This window comes from Mya arenaria, chromosome 13, assembly GCF_026914265.1.
Source record: "Mya arenaria isolate MELC-2E11 chromosome 13, ASM2691426v1".
Lineage (NCBI taxonomy): Eukaryota > Metazoa > Mollusca > Bivalvia > Myida > Myidae > Mya > Mya arenaria.
The window spans coordinates 53053929-53079005 of NC_069134.1; the positions used below are offsets into that span (position 1 = coordinate 53053929).

Consider the following 25077-nt stretch of genomic DNA (forward strand, 5'->3'; position numbering starts at 1 on the left):
ATTCTTTATTATGACATTTATCTTCTTACTGAAGAGTACTTTTCCTGACTCGGAATTTTCGGATTTCTACGTTGATTTCAACGAAATATGTCGGCTTAAAGAAGATTTTTACATTTTCTCACATTTCCAGGTAAACATTTATTTTTCTTACACGTTAAAATAGTAAATCCGTTTTATATCACTAAAACGCAAATTAAATCATATCTGTCCTTAAAGTCATCTGCAATTGCACTGGATTTTTTTCTAAAATCAAAGTACCACAGGGAGGGGATGAAATGGGGTGCCCTTACCAGGGGTGAGTTGCTTAAGAAGCACATTGTCAGGTACCCCTGATACACTAACTGCACTGTTAACCATGTGCATATTGGAAAGGAAAAGCTCGTTATCATAAATAATTGGGCAGTTAAATTTCCCGAAGTTGCTTGAAAAAGTATTTTGGCAAAAGCTTTTATTGTGTAAGTCGGTTTGCTGTGTTGACAGCGAATGTGCATTCATAGTATAACATTCCATTATAGGTGGAAGTACGTTTGTAGTATGTATGTTTACTTGGTTGGTAATATGCAAATTAGCAAAGCCTTTGCTCCATGTAGAATTTAGAATTTACTGTATATTGTAACGTGCGACGTTAACAAACAAACACCAGATAGCCGAGCTTTCTGGCGTAATGAAACAAACACCAACAGATCCCTTCAGAGAAAAGCATGCTCAACCCTGAAGGAGTCCACTGGTCTTTATATACACTAACTTCTCTATTCTCACATAGCCCATGCTTTGCTAATTTGCATATTACCAACCAAGTTTACATCCAGAATGAACGTACTTCCGTTTTATACGGAGTATTAACCATCAGGAAAACAGCGCTTTCTCTGAAATATTGTTAAAGTTCCAACTTACTATGCCTCACAGGACAGCTGAGCTTTCTAGCAAGCGCATAGAAGCGTAACGCACATCCGCCGCCTATAGCGGACCGTTACAATATAAAGACCAGTGGACCCCTTCAGGGTTGAGCATGCTTTTCTCTGAAGGGATCTGTTGGCCTTGTTGGACGGCACGCGTTACAAATGGTGGCAGCGATGGGATATTGACAATTGCCGGAACAGAGTTGCCTCACCCATGAGATTCCCAGGCCAAGACTCAGAACGAGTCTTCTCGGAGGGGAAAGTAATGTAATGGTCCGCTGTAGTCCTTGTTGGATGTTGCATGTTACAATTGAACTAAAATTGGTCTACCACTGATCACTACAAATTTTAACTACCCACTTAGATCACTCACCTGTGGAGACAACTGACAAAACAGTGTTATTGAAGATTATTTAAATGTAACATGCAATTTCATTGGAAAAAGAGTTTTCTCCCCTGCCTCATGCATATTCAAAGAAATGATATTTGATCAGTCAATTTTCCAACGGTATGTATGAGGTGTAACAGAAGAAAATACTGTGGTTGTTGATGATGCATAAGCAGGGAGCACTGTGTAGCTCTTTGCAGGTGCATAACAAATCATTGCACATGAATTTGTTACATATCGTTATGTATCGATAGATTATAGTCCAGTAGCAAAAGAACATAGTTAGTATCTCACCTCAGGTTCTGGTATCATTGCATATTATCTTGGGTACTGCTGTTCGAAAATTAGCATTTGGAGTATTAAATGATCATGCCTTGATCAATCCACCAAGTGAATGTCATTTCAATTGCATATATATCTTAGCCTGTGGTCTGACTTAAAACATCAAACTCACGGACTGCACCACTGTCGATGATCGATGTATTTAACTTTAATGTATCATGTGCCATATGATATGTTACTGACTGTTAAAGAGGCTGGCTCATACCAGGTACACCTGAATCAGTATAAATAATCTACAATTTGCATTAGTGTCGCTTGAACTGACCAATTGAATTGTAGATTTAAATTCCACTTTCATGAAGGGCATGGTGACAGGTGAGAAGCTTTGAAGTGTTAAAACTGACTGTTCAAAGCTGCTGTTGAGGCGGAACAAAATTTATTTGACTTACTTTTTGGTGTAATATTGCAAAGCAATGGTGCTTTGATTACTTTCAAGATTGACAAATTTATTTTTGCTAAGTTAATTTACAAACAGTTATAAATACTTTATATTTCAATTCATGTCACTTGCCTGGTACTAAGTTAATTTACAAACAGTTATAAATACTTTATATTTCAATTCATTTCACTTGCCTGGTATTTCCAGCCGGATTAGGTTGAAAAAGAAAAGCTCAAATTACAGTTTACGATTTAATTCAGTCCTCTCTGGTTTCAGGAAAATGTCATATATATTGCATATTACAGGTGTTCAAAAAATTTACAGAACAGTGCTTGCTCTCATAACTTGAAGCATAAACAAAATGCTGGCACTGAAACTTTTGTGATATATCTTTAGATGTAGATCAGAGATCATTGATGTTCTGAAGTAGGTCCATTTATAGGTCTGTTAATAAGTGGAAAGCACTCTCTATTCATAATCCGTCCTAAATGGTCATCATACAGATTCTTTTGAATATAAATCGAGATGTTTTTGACTTGTTTGGTTTGAAAGGAAACAGTTTATGTATAATTATTACCTTGGCATCATCAGTTGTGGCAGCATTAAAAAATATTCACCTGAAGCTTATTACACAATCATGTTCACAATAACACAACGCCATATGATATGCATCATCTTCCAGTATGTTCAGGAATCCTTTAATTATGTTACAGATGGCCTCATCTGAGGGAGCAGCTGCTGGCCTTAAACTGGATGGTGGAGCATTCAACAATGGGGATGTCTACAGGTACACATACATATTCACTGTTTGACTTAACTATTTCAAAATGTTCACTTGTGGAATACATCAAAAGCATTGTTTTGAATTCCATTTGAGGACTTGAAACATGAGAGTACATGTAGTTAAGAAATTGAGTATTTTGACAAACACCATGACGCATCCAAACATGTAACTGTTTATGAGAGAATAGTTCACAAGAGTACTGTTCATGTGATTACTGTTCATGAAAGTATTGTTCATGTGAGTACTGTTCGTGAAAGTATTGTTTTTTGAGAGTACTGTTCATGGGAGTAATGCTCATGAGAACATTGTTCATGAGAGTACTGTTAATGAGAGAATTGACCATGAGAGTATTTTTTATAAGATAATTGTCCATGAGAGTACTGTAAGTGTGAGTTCTGTTCATGAGAGAACTGTAAGTGTGAGTTCTGTTTATGAGATTACTGTAAGTGTGACTTCTGTTCATGAGAGAGCTGTAAGTGTGAGTTCTGTTCATGAGAGTAATGTTCATAGAGTAATGTTCATGAGAGAAATGTTCATGAGAGTAATGTTTATGAAATACTTAATAAAGAATGTTATTTGATAAAGCATCATACCATGTTTTATATGCTGTAAATATGTTTCATTTCTTTTAACAAGGTCTCATTCCAAGAGCTACCAGGAAACCTTCTTTAAGAGTCTACAAATCCTGAGAAATGACAGTACATTCTGTGATGTTACCCTTCAAGTTGAGGGCCAAAGTTTTCCCTGCCACAAGGTACATGAATTTTTGGGTTTGATTTTTGAGAATTCCTTAGTTATGGGGATTGATTTGTCCAACATCAGTGTTATTCACATTGGTGCCACAATTTAGTTTTCAATCAATAACCAATACTTGGATTATAATAGGAAACTCTTTGAAGTGCTGAAACTGTCTGGTCAATGCCGCTGTTGGATTGATACAACTGGTACAAAATAGCACTGTGATCATGCTTTATTCAACTGACTGTCGAGGTAAGGTTTTCCTTATTTGCAGCCTGTAGTAAAAAATGTGTGTTTGCTTTTTAATTCAGGTGATACTTATGGCGGGCAGCTCCTACTTCCACGCAATGTTTGTGAACAACATGGCGGAACATGACAAGGAGGCCATCGTTATTGGTGGTGTCACTAAGGAAATACTCTCATGTCTGTTGGATTTTCTTTACTCAGGTTGGTTTATTTTTGTTGGGTTTGTAGTGTTTATTGGAGATAGAATACCACTTAAAGTGACACTCTTATTCAAAATCAATACATAATAAATATTAAATGAATATTAAATGAACATAAATTTTGAGTGCTTTAACAATTTACTTAGTAAGGTATTAATGGAAACTATTAATTACAGACTACACAATTGTAACCGTGTATTTGCAATAGCTGAACACCTAAAATATTAAATGATTGGTGAATGCTAAAAGATTTACTGTGTTTTACTATCGTCTCATAAGGTAGAAATACCATGTTTTCTGCACCTTTATTTCAAATTAAACTCGGTATCCTTCATAAGAATCATTGTTTTCGACATTTATGCATCCGTTTTGGTATATTTAAACATTTGTAATTGTGGTAAATCTTATCTGGGAGTAAGAGTGCATGATCTTTAAGATGATATATGAAATGTCAAAGCTTTGTGACCCCTATGACGTTAGCAACGTTCTGAACATTAACAAAGTTCTAAACAATTGTCCCTATCTTGCACTTACCATGCGCAATTAATACCATAGAGGGGGAGAGTGGTCTTGTGGGTATAGGTGTCCACCTCTAACTCTAGATGTCATGTAGCCGATTCCCACCGGGAGTACTTTCTCACAACCTCTAATTATGGACAACAGTACTGGTTTCTATGCAGGAAAGGTACTCGAGAGCAATGCATATCAGCTTTCAGCTGTTTTGACAATCTACTTAAATTATGCTTTATAGTTCTATTTTAAAATGTGTTAATAATGCTTTTCTGCAAAAAGGAGCATTTTCTGTTAAATTTTTAAAAGCTTATAAACAATAGAGCTCTTATTTAAAATTTAAGTATGTTTGATCTTTTAAATAAGCACTTTGTCCACATTTTACACTAAATTATTTTTTATGATGTCTGACCCTATATTACTTATCATAGGAGACGTGGAAGTTACCGTTGATAACTGTGAGGAGTTGCTGGTGTCCGCAGATATGTTAGCCATCGTGGATGTGGTATCCGCGTGTGCCAAATTTCTCCATAGCAAACTACAGCCGGATAATTGTATGGGTAGGGTTCCTATAATTTGTGATAAATTAGGAAAAAAAGTCTTCTTGGATGAATTTGTGTACGTGATGTTTGCATATGAAATAAAGGAAATAAAATGTACCTTCAGGTATTCAGCACATCACATGTTCTATACTCAAAGTTCTCTCGAGGATCCATTATATGCCAATCAGTAGGAACTCTTCTTAAAGTTATACATGTACAGTATGGCACTAATCTATAATTATATATACTAATTTTTTTGCTCAGGACTCAGGACGATCTTACTTCCCTTTTAACATATGACGTCATCTTCAGCTCAGTATTTTTATGTTGGTGAATATTGTGTAATTTCCCCTTTTTAAAGATTTTTGTGATTGTTGAAGCAAGTTCTTTTTAAGATTTGGACAATAAATTAGGTTTTATTTTGTTAAACCAAGTGTATTTTATACAGGTATATACCAATTTGCTGAGGCAGTTGCCTGCAGTGTGTTAAAAAGGGATGCTGAAAACTACATACACAAGAACTTTATAAAGGTATGGTGTCTGGTAAGCTCAGTGGTTAGCACACTCACTTCTAATCAAGGCGTCCCAGGTTCGATTCACAGCCTGGACATATGTGTGTTTGATTCTAAGACCGACAAAAGGTTTTTTTCCAGTGAATCCAGTTTTCACCACAAAAATAGACCACACTTTTGCATTACATCGCACCAACTGGAGTGATTAATATAGTGTTGTAATAATGTGAATCACAATCATTGTAAAACAAATAAATAAAATTTATATTTCCCAACAATGGATTTTTTGCTGTCTAAACTAAAAGCTACTATTAAGTACATGCTTTCACTCTGAATTGTCTTTTATTTTTTCTGAACATGTTAATGATTTTTCACAAAGTGTTACTGTTTTTCCCTAATGTGTTGCTGATTTTTCCCCATAATAATCCCCTCTCATACTTTTCTCCCTTTCATTGACATTTTCCCAATTGATTCAACACCAAAATATTTCTGACTAATTCCCAAACCATCTTTTTAGCTAGTCAGTTTTTCGAAGATTAAATGTTATTTCATAGCGTTGGTGTCAGCTGCTTGTTGTGCAAAAACTGTTATCTTTGCCATTACTCAAAAGTCGTTAAAGACATTCAATTTAAACTTTGTATAACATGTTTCTCGTGGGAGTAAAACATCAAGGTCCATAATACTCATTTGAATAAATGTGGAGTTATGTCCCTTTTTCAACTTAAAACACAACAACAGGCATGATGAGCATTGGAGTTCACTCAGTGACGCTCTTGTTTCCAAGATGTTGCCAATTTAATGAGCAACTAATGTCCGAATACTTCCCATCACCAGGTGAGCCAGGAGGAGGAGTTTCTATCACTTGACACAAAGACCGTAACCCACTTCCTGGCAAGTGAACTGCTGCATGTGGAAAATGAGTTTCAGGTCTTTAAAGGTTAGTTGTTAGTCTTTCAATACATGTAGTATCTGCTCTCAAATTTAGCCCAAGCCTGATGCTTATATTTACCGTGCTTAGTATTATGATGAATACAAAATGATGATGTTCAAAATTTTCAATGATATTTCATTCACGAATTTTCTTCCTATAGGTAGAGGATGTTTGTATTTTGCATCTACATAGCTGTTTGATTTTTCTGTTATACCCGTAAATTTAATCTATACAAATTAATGCTAGCCTGATTGTTAAGACAGTTGAAAGCTGATATGAATCACACTCCAGTCCATTTCCTTGGTAGAAAGCAGTACTGATATTCTTTTTGAGAGGTCATATTAAAGAAAGTACTCTTGGTCGGGATCAAACCCACAACCTGTTTGTATGAAAGCAGACAGCACTAGAAATGTCTTACCCTCTAATCAATTTAATATGTTTCAAATGTTAACACTTGCATGTATCAATGAGCCGATGGGTCAGAACTTTGTTAAAGTTAATACAACATTATTTAAGACATCATTGTTAACTTTTAATAATTAAATACTTGAAAATGTGCTCACATATTTAAATATAGATAAAAATAATCATAGCTTAAACATTTGTACCTAATTTGTTAGAAATATAGCAAATCACAAGTGTATCCATAAAGCTTCCAGAGCAGTAATGATTTGAAAGTTAACAATGATGACGTTATCAAGGTTGTTAACTTAAACAAAGTTTTGAACAGGCCCAATATGTATGAACTATTTCTTTTTTATCAGCTGCTATGGACTGGGTGCAGCACAACTCGTTGGAGAGAAAAGTTCACATCTTTGAAGTCATGTCGCCAATACGCTTTCCAATAATTTCTGAAAACCAGATGGAAAAATATATTAACTCAGTTCCAGATTCTGATCTCAGTATAAAAATAGCGCTTCAAAAAATTGTTAATGATTTTCGAACAGATAAAAAACTTTTTGGTGTATTTGAAAAGAAAGCGAAAAATGTTAACATAAAACCATATCATTTAGTGCCTAGACAGTGCTCACGAAAAAATATTTACATATGTGGTGGTTTCACGAGACCCAAAGGTGGTCGTTGGAGCGACGCTTTGACGTTGAACACTGTGGAAAGATACGACACATTCTTCAAGATATGGCACGAGTGTCCGAGTTTTCAGTTTAATCGCAGTGCTCTTGGTGCGGGTGTTATAAACGGACAAGTATGTGTGGTGGGTGGGGAAAACGACATGTTGATTCTGGACTCGATTGAAATGTACGACCCGATTACGTACGAGTGGACGTGTATTCCTGGGATGACCTCACCAAGGTAAAGCAAAATAAAACAATGACATGGGCTGTGCAAGCCTTAAAAAATTGATCAGAAACCTTTAAAATGTTGTAACTTTCCATCTTATCAAACGTATACTGTCCTAAAAGTAACACATGTCCTGTAGGAAGAAAATGGACTTAAGTCATATTGTGTAACATCAATCTTTGTTACTAATTGTTTTTGTTTTTTTAGATGAATGTCAATGAAACAAAACATGTAAAATCTTCAGCTTTGGCCTTAGTCCAAAATATGTTCAAGATATTGGCTTGAAACTTGGTACAAATGTTGTAAGAGTCGATGCACACATTTGAAGTAAGGTCTATAACTCTGGTTGTAATCATTGCCATGTCATTCCCCTTTACACTTTAGAATCAACAACAGACAAAGGGTTGATGTTTGCCTGCAAGGCTTTTTCTATACTAACATTATACTTTTTTCTACTACATTTAGATGTGGCTTAGGTGTGTGCACGATTGACAATTGTCTTTACGCTGTGGGTGGCTGGATTGGCTCGGAGATTGGAGGAACGGTTGAGCGGTATGACCCAGACCAGCAGACGTGGAGCGTCATAGCTCACTGTAGGTCGCTGAGATGCTGGATGGGCTGTACTTCAGATAATGGTGAGTGATTTGGTTTAACAAGTGTTTATTGCAAAATAATAATACATCAAAACATGAGTATTAAATTAAATAAAAATCAAGACAAATTGAAAATTTATCAGAATTTTTTTTCTAAGTCTTTCTTCTGTTATAATTAGAACAGTTTTTAAAATACAGTATAAACCCGTTGGCTCAATATCCCATGAACCGGCCAAAATACTTTGAGCCAAGCGAATATCGAGCCAAGCGAATATCGAGCCAAGCGGGAATGCTAATATAGAGAAAGAAGGAAATGGAGCCAAGCAATATTGAGCCAACGATTTCGTCCGTACATCAAAACTGGGTAGATTGGCTACTTTAACAATATCTATAAGTATCTACTATTATATTTATATTCATATAGAGGTAAATTGTTTGTTTCAGTGTAAGATCATAATATTTTTTCAACAAGTGAGCATTGAAGTGAATTATATAGCTATCTTCCACTGAAACAAACAATTTTTCTTTTTATTATATGCCTAAAATTGGAATTATAAGTCATTCAATTACACTTTTTTAGAAAATCGCGCCAATTTGTATGCGCTCTTAACATCGGAAATTATGTTGAAATTGTGTCCCATCCATGTGCACGCTGACATTTAATATTGAACTTAGAGCAGGCTTAAAATTTCAAAACAGTGAATACTATAAAATAGATATATTTACTGTTTAAAACAGTGAAATATCAATTTTATTTCACTGATAAGTCGCTATAAACCACAGGAAAGCATCTAATATTTGTTTATTTACCGTAGTTGTACGGTAGTTATAATTATGCAATTGATCATGATACTCATTTTGAGGCTAAAAATTCTCTAAAAGAATTTTACTTATTGAAAATGATGTATGATAAAGAGATTGAAACATGCTTTTAAAAAGCATTTAATTTTCAGGTTTAATGTACATCGTTGGGGGAAGCAATGACCTTGGAGATGAATTAACCTCTGCCGAGTCTTTCAATCCTGTGACCAAGGAGTGGACATCTCTACCGGACCTGAACACTAGGAGGTCTTATCCAGGGGTGGCTTTTCTTTACGAGTGTTTGTACGCGGTTGGTGGGTGGAATGAAGGCGAGGGAGCACTCAACAGTGTTGAGAAACTAGATTTAAAAAAGGTTAAGTGGTTTTTGTTGTTCAATGATTTACCATGCTTAGAAGCATTTATTTTTAATGAGGTTTTCTGCAATGGTGTTTAGGAACCCACATGTCTGAAAACTTCAATGGTAATCTAAAACTGTGTGTTACTTGTAAGCTAAACAATATTCCAAAATAATACCTTCCATCAAGTTCTCAAGCTCTCTTATGGTAATCTAAGTGATAGAAATTTGTGCCACAAAACAAGTGCAGGCATGTATAAAAGAAAATGTTTTTATATTCATGCTTATATGCTGAGTTATTGTCTTAAAAAAATATAAAATTAGAGTATTCACTATTTGGGCTTGTTCAGAAAAATCTTAATTTGATGATTGTATTCTTAAAATGAGAAAAAAGATTATATAATTTTTCAATTTCTTCATTTCTGTGGTTGTAATCTACAATTTTCCAATTTCTCCATTTCTTTGGTTGTAATCCACATTTTTCCAATAACCCAATTTCTGTGGTTGTGATCTACAATTTTCCAATGTGTCCATTTCTGTGGTTGTGATCTACAATTTTCCAATTTGTCCATTTCTGTGGTTGTGATCTACAATTTTCCAATTTGTCCATTTCTTTGGTTGTAATCCACATTTTTCCAATAACCCAATTTCTGTGGTTGTGATCTACAATTTTCCAATTTCTCCATTTCTGTGGTTGTGATCTACAATTTTCCAATGTGTCCATTTCTGTGGTTGTGATCTACAATTTTCCAATTTCTCCATTTCTGTGGTTGTGATCTACAATTTTCCAATTTGTCCATTTCTGTGGTTGTGATCTACAATTTTCCAATTTCTCCATTTCTTTGGTTGTAATCCACATTTTTCCAATAACCCAATTTCTGTGGTTGTGATCTACAATTTTCCAATTTCTCCATTTCTGTGGTTGTGATCTACAATTTTCCAATGTGTCCATTTCTGTGGTTGTGATCTACAATTTTCCAATTTCTCCATTTCTGTGGTTGTGATCTACAATTTTCCAATTTGTCCATTTCTGTGGTTGTGATCTACAATTTTCCAATGTGTCCATTTCTGTGGTTGTAATCTACAATTTTCCAATCTGTCCATTTCTGTGGTTGTAATCTACAATTTTCCAATTTGTCCATTTCTGTGGTTGTAATCTACAATTTTCCAATTTCTCCATTTCTGTGGTTGTGATCTTCAATTTTCCAATTTCTCCATTTCTGTGGTTTTAATCTACAATTTTCCAATTTCTCCATTTCTGTGGTTGTAATCCACATTTTTCCAATAACCCAATTTCTGTGGTTGTGATCTACAATTTTCCAATTTCTCCATTTCTGTGGTTGTAATCTACAATTTTCCAATTTGTCCATTTCTGTGGTTGTGATCTACAATTTTCCAATTTCTCCATTTCTGTGGTTGTAATCTACAATTTTCCAGTTTCTCCATTTCTTTGGTTGTAATCCACATTTTTCCAATAACCCCATTTCTGTGGTTGTAATCTACAATTTTCCAGTTTCTCCATTTCTTTGGTTGTAATCCACATTTTTCCAATAACCCCATTTCTGTGGTTTTAATCTACAATTTTCCAGTTTCTCCATTTCTTTGGTTGTAATCCACATTTTTCCAATAACCCCATTTCTGTGGTTGTGATCTACAATTTTCCAATTTCTCAATTTCTAGCGTTGTAATCTACAATTTACTGAATTCTCCATTTCTAGAGTTGTAATCTACAATTTTCCAACTTCTCCATTTCTAGCGTCGTAATCTACAATTTTCCAACTTTTACATTTTTAACATTGTAATCTACTTTTTTCCAACTTCTCCGTTTCTAGGGTTGTTGGGTGGATGTGGCACCCATGTGTCAAGGTCGCGCAGGTCCAACAGTTGTTGTCGTAAACAACATGCTCTATGTAATGGGAGGGCGGAGTTACGAGGATGAATACACTGCGCCGAGCTCCCTCGACACCATGGAGGGGTATGATCCACTGACGGACACATGGACCGACCTCGGGAAAATGCTCTCTAGTCGTTGTGAGGGTGCTGCTGTGGTTATCTGAACAGAACAAAAATACAGTCAAACCCTGTTGGCTCCAACTCTCAGGGACCGGTGAAAACACCTCGAGCCTCGGAAATTTCCAGCCAAGCAGGATTGTTTACCTTCAATATAAGGCAATCGGTCCTTTACATCTAGTTCGAGCCATCAAGTAATTCAAGCCATATGAGTTCCAGCCAACACGGTTCAACCATAGCTTAAATAGAAAATTGAGAAAATGTTAAGTTATTAACTTATTTGATAGAAACAGCTTCATTTAATTTGAAAATAAGTGAAAGAGAACTGAAGGGTTTTGTTTCGAAATTTTATGACTTATCAGTATCTGCTTTAGTTAAGGATTATTGTTTAGGATTATTGTTTTGGATTTTGACTGTGTATTCTTGGGGTGGAGAGATTGCTTTGCTTAGGGGACTTATTTGTATGCTTAATCATGATCATTAGACATCACACATGACTTTCAGACAAAAATACTTGTTTGTGTTAAGATTTGACTTGCCCATTTATGGGCATTCTCAGTACAAAGTCTATTCATAGTATGTAACTCCATTGAATACTCTAGGCAAATTAATTGCAAAACCATGTTCTCAGGAATAAAGTCCACACATTTGATTGAGCGGTCGAGGCACAACCAAGCGATACAGAACAGCCAAGTACCTACAGTTGCATAGGAATATTCATGCCTATTTTCCCAAAGTGAATTCTGTATTCTTATCAGAATAATATAGCATTGATTCCAACAAAGTTCATGGGATATGATTTTTTTAAGTTTCTGAGACAGACACAAAGCACTTTTCCTATTTATTATCTTCCATTTGCAGAGAACAATTTCCACTAAGTTGATCGTGTATTTTCTTATCAGCTGTATGTTAATTATTGCATTGCATTATCTTTGAGATTCTTTTCTAGTCACTGTTTGTTTTGTTATGTTGCTTATAATGTTAACTTGCTTCCCTCACATAAACAATTATTATGTCTTGATTCATACAATATGTCAATATTAGACAATTTGTCCTAGATCTGGCCCAAATTTCTCGAAACTGCTTATTAGCCAAAATACATACTTAAATTGGATTTTGATAAATGAAGAAAGGCTTATTGTGAATATCATTAAGATATCTCATTATTAAAGATTAAAAACTCTAACTTAAAGTATTAAGTATTTAACAAATTATGCCAAAACAAAAAATAGTGAGCTAAGCTTGATCCTGTTATAAGGAAATTAAGAAGTTTCGAAAAATTGTGGCCAGGTCTCATGATTGCGATCAGTCTCTAGATGGAGTCTTGACTCACACTCAGAAAATCACTTTCATTCAACAAAGAAAAGAGTCAAGAAAGCCAATTTAGTTTAGTTTAAACATATTTATTTTACAACGATTGTGAAACAAGTTATTACAACATTATATTAATCACTCTCGTTGGCACGATTTTACGCGAGAGTGTGGTCTTGTGTTGTGGGGGAAACCGGAGAACCCGGAGAAAACCCACTTGTCCGGCTTGGTGACCACAAACCAAACTCACATGCGCCCAAGCTGGGAATCGAACCCGGGTCGCCTAGGTGAGAAGCGAGTGCGCTAACCACTGCGCTAACCGGACAAAGCCAATTTCATCAGGCCCACAAAATTTTTGCGGATGCCCTTTGGTTATCATCCTGTCTGTTTGTTTGTCTGTCAAGATATTAAGTTCAAAACATTATTTACTCGCTCACAGTAATAATACTCTCTTTTATGACAAGTTATGTAACTTATGCTTAAATATTGTCACATTTATGGACCTTTGTATTCTTAAAAATTATGCCATATTTTATGGTTTTGTTGATGACTTAAAAACATTCAAGCTATTAAGATCAAACTTACCACACTTGCTCAGAACAAGTCAATAGATGGAAAGCAGTACATTTGTCAAGGATGTCGACCACACTAATAAAAAATAAAATGTCTGTTTCAACAGTTTCGAATAACTTAATAACATGCTTTCATGTAGCACCCCCTTTCAAATATGCTATAATTTGTGGCCATTAAAGTGACACTCTTATTCAAAAACAATGCATACACATGTATAACAAACTTAAATGTTGACTGATAAATTTACTTAAATACTTACTCAATAATGCATTTATGGAAAATATTAAATACTGATAACAAGAATACGCAAATATTCAATACTGATGACTGAAAACGCAAAAATATTAAATGATTGGTGAATGCTAAAAGATTTACTGTGGTCTACTATAGCCTCATAAGGTAGAATACCGTGTTTTATGCACCTTTCTTTCAAATTAAACTCAGTATTCTTCATAAGAACCTTTGTTTTCAACATCTATTCATCCTTTTTGGAATACTAAAACAATAGTATTAATTGGGGTAAATCTTATTTGGTATTAAGAGTGCATCTTTAAATTATCACTCATGTGGTAACTATCTTAACATTATAAATGCTTAATTTATGTGTATCATATTTTGCCATATTTATCATAAAACATGACCGTCCTCAATTTCAGTCAGACTGATGTATAAATTAGTACAAATGTCACTTTTTTCAAAACAATTTCTAGATTGAATACATTTCTGATACACATAGTAAGCATTTATTGCAGCAAATTATTGCGTGCCCCACAAACTTTTACTATAGTATGGTACACATAAACGTTTTTCTGTATTTAATTGTGTGCAATATAATGTCTGATTTCATACCAAACATAGATAGTTATATTTATGAGGAATGTTTATATATAAAAGTGCCAATTTTATTTCCTTTTATGGAAGTTTAAGCTGTTTATTTACCATGGAGACACATTTCATGTACAGCTGATGTGCGGCAGACAATTAATTACTTTAAAGGGACTAGACACCAGATGATACAATTGCTAGAAAAAATGAAAATTGTCAAAAACTTACATAAAATTGATATCATTGAGTCATTCTTACTGACGTATCACATCGCTGACGACACATGTATCATTCGCAGTTTTTTCGTATTTTTCCAATTCGAAATTTACTTGGGTTTTCTACCACATCAATCCCAGTTCATTTAAAAATATGTATACAGGTATATGTATCTGTACTAATCACGTGACTTTCACATGCTTAATATACACAGGTAAACCATTATAAATTTGTGAACATTTTAAACAAAATATTGTTTTAATTATATAAAATGATCGTGTCAGCGACCTCTAACTAGCTTGTATAGACAGTTCTAGTCTTTTCTTGTAGAAATAATGTATTTGCTGATTTTGGAACCATCTGGTGTCTAGCCCCATTAAATGTGATTTTAAAGTCAATATGTGTTTTATTATAATTAAAGTAAGGCAAACAAAAAACTGTTGAAATATTACTTCAAACATTTAAATAACATCAACTGATTACTTTGTGTATAGTGCGGTGTACATGTTTTAGAATTTATATCTTAACCACATCAGTGTTAAATTGTACATGTGCATGTTGAACATTATAGCCAAGCATATATGTCTTTCATTTCACTATTTATGATACAGTGTTTGTATTGTCACCATATGGGGAAACAGGCTGAGGCCTTTGATTAGGAAAAAGGGTAATTTGGGCTAAAATTCTTCAAATTTTGCTTAGAAATAACAATGATTGCCTTTAAATAAAATAGACAGAAAAGATAAATCTTTTAATATATATATATATATATATATATATATATATATATATATATATATATATATATATATATATATATATATATATATATATACATTATTATAATTATTATTATTTGTTTATTTTTTTTAAACAGAAATTGGGAATTTTATTTTATCTTTTGGAAAAAGGCTATATGTATTAGCATTGGGAATTTGGCCAAAGTTTGTCCTAAATTGGTTCTGATATATGTGTTATGTGTAAGTGCTACTTTACTTTGTTAAACAAAGTGTACCTGTGTCATATATTAGTTTATAAAACAGAACATTCCATTTTGTATCAACATGCTTTGTTTATGAGGGGTATTTAATATGTACTGTTACTTGGGATTGTTTTTTCAATGATTAATTCCGAAAATAAATCTTGCCACCGGTCAGAGTATTTGTTCATATTTATGAATGACAAAATAATTATCATGGGCAGTTGTCATAAAGCATCTAAAGTCACTTCCTATCTTAAGTCAATATCTAATTTAAGTAAGTCACTGGTCCATTGACATATTTACTTGATAATTTCGGAAATACTTGTAACTTCATTTTCATGGATTTTTTTTTTAAATGAAATAAAAACACATTATTATGTTAAACCACTTATTCTTTTCTTTTTATTTGACAGTTCATGTATATTTTTTTTTGCGAAAAAAATACTTAACTTACAATTTGGAAATTTTAAAATACACATTTTTATGTATTCTTTTCTTTTTTTGACAAAATATATATACTTTTTTGAAAAATTTGCTACAGTAGATAGCTGATTAAAATGATGTTTTATGAATAACTGCCCAGTTCAAATAAAGCTTGTTGAATTCTTCCTATTTAACTAGCTACCTGATTATAATGATAGCAACAACTGTCATCAAAAAATATTTACACTTGTATTGCGTGTGCTTTCTTAGATGATCTCATATGAGTGTCTAAGCTTATTCGCACTTGGGCAAGGCCCAAATCGCAAATCGGCTAGTGCTCCGAAGATTGTTAGGTTTTTTTAGCGTTTTGGAGCATAGTGCAGTCAGACAGAATGCAACCCTGGTTAGAGCTACCCTGGTTCTTTAACGTACACCAGTGTATAGCACTGACCCACAGGACCAACTTTTAACGTCCCTCCTGAAAGACAATTAGTTTTTTAGTGGTGCGGCAGGAAATCAAACCTGTGACCCCTGGATTGACAGTGAGTAACCACTAGAATAAGGATCCACCATTAATCTCAAGTGTGTGTGTAAGCTTATTTATTCTTGCACTCGGGCTTTGTCCATTCAGCGAGTTCTCCGATAAGATTGTTAGTCATTGAAGACGATTAGTTCATACCATTCGGTAATTGCAGAGATCAGCGTGAAGTGCAAACTGACCAAATGTTTTTATACACTTATGAATCACAATACTAAAACATTCAGTCTTTAAATGTGAACTTTGTTCATATTTTTTGCATCCACCCTTAAACAACATACCAGTACATAAACATTCAAATGATGTCATTTTGTTAATCTCCATTTAAGCCCCATTTTCAAACATCAAATGTTACCCTGTTGTATTTTATCAACTTTTTTTTTTGCTTATCAATAAACATAAAAAAATGATATAAAAAGTAATCATAGACTCTCATGTTTTGTCAAGTTGCATTTAAAGGTCGGTTGGTGGCTGTTGAGATGTTTTCAAATATAAATAAACAAGAGGCCCATGAGGGCCTACTCTCTACTGGCATGCATTTTTTAAACATGTTTAAACCAGAGCATGTATGTATGGGTAACTTGCAGCATACTAATAATTCACTTGGAATATTTTGTGTTTCGGTTAGCTGAAAACGCAAATGTGAACGAACGGACGCATGGACAAATGCGCACTCGAATAAGTTATTCTGGCCTTTAGCCAGTTAAGTACACATTGAGGAATAATTGGAGAACTCAAAATAAATCTACCCTCTTTAACAAAGGCAAGACAGAAAAACAAGTACTCTCTGTGTACATACTATCTCTCTATTTTTTCACTTGTCTACAATAGCAATTTCGATAAATTCAAGGGCCATAATACAGTCATGCATGGGCGGATCTGTCTGGTTTAAACAATAAACCGACTGCTTATGGATATCTGACTGCTGTATGAGTTTGAATAAGATATAATTAAAACTGAAGGCTTTAGTATCTTGTTCACAAGCAATTGTTTACGGACGCGCGGACGTCTGACAAGGTGCCTTTGGCCAGTAGAGCTAAAAAAATAAAGGTTATTAGTTAAAACATGAACTTAATTTCATAAATGAAATGATAAAAAAAATATTAGAATATGAAGAAAATGTAAACATATTTTAGGGTCTAATATTGTATATAACAAAATTAAATAACAATATTAAGTTGGTTTATATGATGAGCTCGTCCAATTCTTCATGAGACAAAAAATCTGGGTATCGTGACAGCCTCGGTGTCATTGGCGTTTTACTGCAAAATAATCGTTCAAGATATCAAAATAAAACTTGGTACAAGTAAACTGGTTACCAGAGGCAAAACACACAATTATGGCAAGCCCCTTAACGGCTTTTATATTTGTCAAGTAATGGAACTCGCTGAACTAAAAAATAACAACAGTCAAGCGTTTGGATTTACTCCGCAGCACCCTAGTCTAAAGAAGACATTCTTCATGCTGCTTACTGAATATGTATCTGATTTATGAATATGTTATTTATACCTTCTTGTCTTTAACTTTATTTAGAACAAGTGTCCTACAAGCCGGCCTCTTTCGATAGGATAGGGTACTTGAATCTCAAAATCTGCAATAAATCTCTTTGTGTGACTATATCAGGGTGACTGGAGTTTAAAGATTGCATGGTCCAAATACCTGCTGCCCTGTGTTTGTACACCAACCATATTTTACAATGATTTGCAGTTATATTGAGGCACTGTTATTAATCTTCAGAAACCTTTAATTTCTCTAAACTAGGTATAAAATTGCATTTATATTATAGTTTATACCTTGTTTTAAAATTCAAAAGAATGTTTTAACGTGCTGGCCATGGAGAACTTTGTGATCATCCACACTAAAGTTGTAGACTGTAGCAGATCTACAAATCTTTATGAAACATTATCATATCGAGTTTCTTTGATTTTGGGTCGTGTCCGAGTCAAATATTGAAATGTAAATGTGATATAGGTAATGGTTGATAATGGTCATGTCCAAGTCAAATATTGAAATGTAAATGTGATATAGGTAATGTTTGATAATGGTCATGTCCAAGCCAAATATTGAAATGTAAATATATAGGTAATGTTTGATAATGGTCATGTCCGAGTCAAATATTGAAATGTTAATGTGATATAGGTAATGTTTGATAATGGTCATGTCTTAGTCAAATATTGAAATGTAAATATATAGGTAATGTTTGATAATGGTCATGTCCAAGTCAAATATTGAAATGTAAATGTGATATAGGTAATGTTTGATAATGGTCATGTCCGAGTCAAATATTGTAATGTAAATATATAGGTAATGTTTGATAATGGTCATGTCCAAGTCAAATATTGAAATGTAAATGTGATATAGGTCGTGCTTGAAAATGGTCACGTCCAAGTCAAATATTGAAATCTAATTGTAATCTAGGTCATGTTTGATTATGGGTTATGTCCGGGTCAAATATTGAATCATTAATTTAATCTAGGTCCTAGTGAAATATTGAAGCATTAATGCAATCTAGGTCTTGTCAGGGTCAACTATTGAAGTGGTAATGCACTTTGGGATATGTTTGGGTTGAGGTTATTTGGGGTCAAATATTGAAAAGTAATGTAGGTCATATTTGATTATAGGTCATGTCCGCATCAAATAACGAAGCGTTCATGCAATCGAAGTAGTGTTTGATTAAGGGTCATGTGCGGGTCAAATATTGAAGTGTACACGTAATCTAGGTCTTGTTTGATTGTTGGTCATGTCCGAGTAAAGTAATCTAGGTCAAGCATTGTTGGGTTATAACACCCCCTCAATGTTTATGAGACTTGTTCAGAATATTGAACTACTTGAAATTTAGGTCAAATTTGTCTGAGGTTAATTAGGATTCTAAAAGTAGGTCAATAGGTCAAATGTTTGAAAAAATTATTTACACTAAATAGGCTACCCTTTCTAACCAATCTTTCTGAAATTTTGCTAATATGTGTGTCTCAGTCAATTTTAAGTCAAGTTGTATGCACTGGGCTTGACTTATTGCCAAGAATAAAGATTTAACATGAGGATGACATCACCTTCAACGACTTCAATGGCATAACAAACACTTCTTTGAAAAAATACTTCTTTGAAGAGATGCGCTTGGTATTGAAAAAATGCCAGAATACTTCAAAACAGTGACAAATCACACCTTTTTAACATAAATGTAAATATCTAAACAAACATGTTATAAATATAAACATCCACTGTGAGTTTCATAAATCTTCGTCAAACCCATTTCTGCGTTTATGATACATTTTTAACGAAACATAGTATATAATTTACAATTACTTTGTGAAGAACAAAGAAATGCGCGATACAAGTTCAAGCAGAGTTGTACCACATGGCTAGAAGTGATTTTCTACAAAATATTTTCAACATGAATGTAAACGTGATTTAGACATATTTATGGTGAATTTGAATGTGGCATGACGATCTTTACTAATTTACATAAATTTCACTAAATAAACTCAACAAAATTAAGGAACCTGTTTGGGTGGTTACTATAAAAATATTGATACTTAAAGCTCCACTCTCAAAGATTGAACGTTTTGACAACTTTTTTTATTTATTTTTTGTCTTGGAACGAGCAAAAATCTATGGAACCAGTCATATCAGACTGCTGACAAAAAATTAGATCGCAAATTTTTATATTTAAGTTCAAACATTGATGTTATATGCATTTTTCTTAAACAGTTAGTAATGGTTTAAGCCATAAAACATTAATTTTCGAACAGAAATATGAAAATCTACGATCATTTTTTGTCAGCAGTCTTATATCATTAGTTCGCAGATATTTACGCAAAAAATTGCTCTTTCCAAAAAAAAAAAAGTTGTAAAATGGTATATCCGTGAGAGTGCAGCTTTAAAAGATTAACTTGTCATGAGTATTATGTATTGTTATTTAAGCTTATATAATGCTGTATGTTTTGTTTATGATCAAAGGCTTATTCTTTTGCCGATATTGCCAATAAAACTTGAAACTTTCAACATTGACAAGTACGTTATATCCAAATCAGGTTCATCACTGATCAAACACTATCGGATTATTTTTTATTATGTTTTTTTTTTCCAATATGCATGTTTCAGCTTTCAAATGTTTATCTAGTGCTGCACTCTTACAGATTGATAGTTTAAACTTTTATTTATTTTTTGCCCTGGAATCAGCTGAGTTTGGCTTCAGTGCCTCAATTCAGTCATACAAGTTAATTCAAAATAGAACAGATCTCAATTGTTTGGAAAACTGCCGAAAAACTCGTCCTTCTTAAAGCATTAGTAACGCTTTTAGCCATTAAATATCAATTTTTGAATGTAAATATGAAAAGAACTGCAAACAGATATTTTGTCATCAGTCTTATATCACTTGTTTGTAGGCGTAGAGGCATAAAAAGGCTCAATTTCCAAGACAAAAAATATGTTAAAATGGTCAATCTGTGAGAGTACCACTTTTAGGAAACAAAACACATACTATTTTTTTTTTTAATGGTGATTTTATTGATGAGCTAGTAATGTAAAAACAAACTGTTTTCAATAAGGAAATTTATTAAAGAAAATGATAATAAAAAAATCAGGATAAAAAAATCTTCTAATACGACCGAACCTGCCACCACTGACTTATCAGTCAATCGCTCTTAATTATAACCACAATCACAACTTTATCATTCTCTTCATCAGAGGTTTGATAATGATAAATCTAACCGCATCTGTGATACGCATAGCATGACCACTCGCAGGGGCGTACCTAGGCATACTCCAGTACGATCAGGCGTACAAATGAATTAAGGTTCCCGCGAAACGACCAGTAAAAAAGTCCCACGTCAGGGGATATCGGTCCGCTCTAGCCACAATAATGCGCGTATAGGGAACGTTTTTTAACATTTGGATATTTATTGTGTTCCCTATAACGTAGAGTCGCAAGCACAATCGTCAAAGACTCTGAAGCGGCTGTTTATATGGACTAGTCCCGCTCGAACCCCATATATCATATTGGGACCAGAATATAGAAATACCTTTACTTTTGTTCACCGCTCTCGAGTGTACGGGCGTACATTTCAAAATGCTTAAGGTACGCCCCTGACTCGGGTGAACCAGACGACACATTTAGGTTGATGCAAAAAGAATATATATATATATATATATTTTTCTAATTATACTGCATTTGACTATAACGATCAAAATGGAAGAAATCATTTAATTACAAAAGCATTACACAAATCATATGCTTTCTTTGTTTTATTCTTATCATTAAATTCAAACGAGTCAAACATGATAATGCATTAAAATTATAAAAATAATTGCCATTAACCCATGCTGAGCTCCTTTAAAGCTGCACTCTCACAGATTTACCGTTTTTACATCTTTTTTATTTTTTGTCTTGGAATGAGCAAATTTGTGCATAAATATCTGCAAACCAGTGATAAAAAGACTGCTGACAAAAGATAAGATCGCAGATTTTCATATTTTCGTTCGAATGTTAATGTTTTATGGTTATAAGCGTTACTAACGGTTTAAGAAATATGCATTAAACATCAATTTTTGAACTTAAATATAAAAATCTGCGATCTATTTTGTGTCAGCAGTCTTTAAAAGACTGGTTTACATGCATTTTAGCATAAATTGGCTCGTTCCAAAAAAAAGTTGTCAAACTGTTCAATTTGTGAGAGTGCAGCTTTAACATAATTTCGCGTATTTCTGTATCATTTTCCTTGATCACCATCTGATTTGAATAACAAAACATAGAGAGTATTAAGATGTCGATGTAAACATGTTGGACATCGGTGACTTTATCATACCAAACTACATGTATATGCATTCACTTTGATAATAAACGCACAAATACAATGTTGACTCCTACACACACGCCGAAACAGCAACACGGTGCACATAACTGTCATCAAATGTGACGAATTGATGTCTACGTGGGCGTAGAGGTGTGCAGTTGTATGTCTGCCTGCCAGGTATCAGTCGTCTCATGAAATCGAAGCCCCTCGGTCATTTTCATTCGAAATAATCTCGTTTGTCCGTGGACGGTTGACAATGTTAGAATTCATTTAACTACGCTGCAAGAAAATGGTGTGGAAATTCAATTACAGAATACTACAAGCTGACTCTGTGCTGCTTTGTAATGCACCAGTCAATTGTAACCACGCCCCCATCCCCAGGTTCGGAGGATAGCGGGGAAAAATGGCCGTTTTTCCCCTTCCAGGTGGCCCCGCAGTGCCGAAAGAATGCGGTGGTTTTGTTTTCGCACCGAAAATAGCGGGGAATGGGCCTTACCTAGGATGTTCCCGGGGTGCGGGGTGGTATTGGGCGGATATTTTACCAGTAGTTTGTTCCCGCATGGCGCAGATTTTACCTGGGATTGGCTTAGTAGACCAGTTAAAGTTCCCGCTATTTTCCGATCCTGGGGGTGGGAGGGGTTTACAACTGACTGGTGCATTATTTTTCAGTCAAAACATAGACTGTCCAACACTAAACACAAATTACAGGCAGACACAAACTTTTAGGAGTCTCCGACATTTTAAATTTACGAACTACTTTTACCACCAGCATATTTCCGAGGCTCTTTGTATGGCGGAAATGACCGAGGTTTTCCGATTGTCTCTTACGTTACTGAATTGTTTGGTATCCGTTTTGCATCGCAGAACATTCACTACAAGCGGGGAACCAAATCGCTTAAGTCAGCCGCCAACATTAACTGAACTCAGGTCTGGTCTATGCGCTTATGCAAACAGAACGTAAAGGCGAGATTATATGCACAACTCAGTTTTTTTTTACCAATTTGGCCAAGGGTTATGGAAACAGACGAACGGATGGACATATGTTGAAAGTCTGCCTCTCAATGCCCATGATGCAAAAGATACATTGCAATATTAAAAGAAAGGAACGGTATATGTATAACACGTCCTTTCCTAAATTGCTCCATTTTTGGAAAAACATCCGCATGTGTCACATTTAAAACATTCTCGTTCACCAGAGTGATGATGTTATGCGTTAGATTTATCATTATCAAACCTCTGATGAATGAGAATGATTTATAAATGTGAATAATGGGATCTTTTTCTTCACAAATGTGTGAAATTGTGATCTGGGAAAATGGTCATACAGTGCTATTGCTGGTACAACAGTCTTTCAGAGCGCTACATGGACCAGGCCCCGATTTCTCAAAAGTTTTTAAGCGTCACAAGCTAAGGAGCTTATCTCGAATTTCTTACTAAATTTTGATTTTACTCATATGTAGCCCGTTTATCGTGATGATCATGATGATAATTTCTTATTAAAGCTGTACTCTCACAGATATATCATTTTTACAACTTTTTTTTTATTTTTTGTCCTGGAAAGAGCAAATATTTGCTTATATAATAAATATCTGCAAACCAGTGATATAAGTTTTCTGACAAAAAAACGTTCGAAAATTAATGTTTTATGGTTTAAACCGTTTTAAAAAAATGCGTAAAACATCGATTTTTGAACTTAAATACAAAAATCTATGATTTATCTTTTTGTCAGCAGTCTTATATAACTGGTTTCAATGGATTTCCGCAAAAATTGGCTCGTTCCGAGACAAAAAAATAAAAAAAAGCTGTCAAAACGTTCAATCTTTGAGAGTGCAGCTTTAAGGTCAAACGCTTAATTTAAATATGCCACAAAAATAGTGAGCTTAGCATAATTCTGTTATAAGGGACTTTGATGTTTGATGAAATTTGGGCAATGCAATTTGGTAAAATGCTGTTCAAATTGCTCCAGATTCGCGACGCTTAACAAAAAATCATAAATTACCATGACGATATAAATTACTATAATTATGTATCTACTGTACATATACCGTATCAGACTTAAGTGCACATGATTTATAGAATTATCAAGTTGGCTTCTTTCAATGATTCCTCTATCTGTCAGCAAACAATGGCGCAATAAATTCATTAAGACATATCATTGAACCGCACGGCCAAAAGTTTGGCTTAAATTTGGGTTTCAAAAACGTTTGCCAGTCGTTGCTGATCTTGACTCCAAGAAAACAGGTTGGATGTTTTACAATTTGATATTTATGTATTTATTCTGTTCATTTACTTTACATAACAGGCTTAATTGTTATCATCATCATCATCATCATCATCATCATCGTCGTCGTCGTCGTCGTCGTCGTCGTCGTAATCGTCGTCGTCGTCGTCATCATCATCATCATCATCAACATCGTGTTCATCATCATCATCATCATCGTCATCGTTGTTGTCGTTGTTGTTGTTGTTGATGTCGTCGTCACAATCATCATCATCATCATCGCCGCGCGCGCCGTCGCCACCACCACCATCATCATCACCAACACCACCATCACCAACACCACCATCGTCGCCGCCGCCGCCACCACCACGATCATCATCATCATCATCATCATCATCATCATCATCATCATCATCATAATCATCATCATCATCATACGTACTGCTTCCATACGTACTTATAGACTAAAGATTTGATCGTGTTGTGATCATCAATGACAAATGCTACTATAACAGCCTGCATCATTGATTTATTGAAATGTATTGTCTTAGTTTCTTATTTTCATCATTATCAATTAACGCATAACACGGTATTAAATGTTTAAATAGTATAGGTTAATCATTTAAACCGCATTTTGTATGCGTAATGAACGTGTTTCATATACACA

The 25077-nt window shown here is 34.3% G+C and overlaps 1 protein-coding gene across 1 annotated transcript; it reads left to right on the top strand.

Annotated features, from left to right (window-relative positions):
- The first annotated feature begins 10 nt into the window (after window positions 1–10).
- Window positions 11–15188, top strand: LOC128214406 (actin-binding protein IPP-like). The gene is made up of 11 exons (XM_052920859.1): window positions 11–130; window positions 2722–2795; window positions 3429–3546; window positions 3842–3977; window positions 4918–5046; window positions 5477–5559; window positions 6375–6477; window positions 7236–7782; window positions 8236–8405; window positions 9317–9537; window positions 11352–15188. The coding sequence occupies exons 1-11, from the start codon at window positions 11–13 to the stop codon at window positions 11574–11576; spliced, it is 1926 nt and encodes a 641-aa protein (XP_052776819.1). The 3' UTR covers window positions 11577–15188.
- The last annotated feature ends 9889 nt before the right edge of the window (window positions 15189–25077 follow it).

What these genes read in the sequence shown, in the direction of transcription:
- LOC128214406 (XM_052920859.1), top strand. Translation starts at nt 11, where the DNA reads ATGACATTTATCTTCTTACTGAAGAGTACTTTTCCTGACTCGGAATTT. An exon ending in AACAATGGGGATGTCTACAG is followed by an intron (nt 2,796 to 3,428) that starts GTACACATACAT and finishes TCTTTTAACAAG; the next exon opens with GTCTCATTCCAAGAGCTACC. An exon ending in CCTGGGATGACCTCACCAAG is followed by an intron (nt 7,783 to 8,235) that starts GTAAAGCAAAAT and finishes TACTACATTTAG; the next exon opens with ATGTGGCTTAGGTGTGTGCA.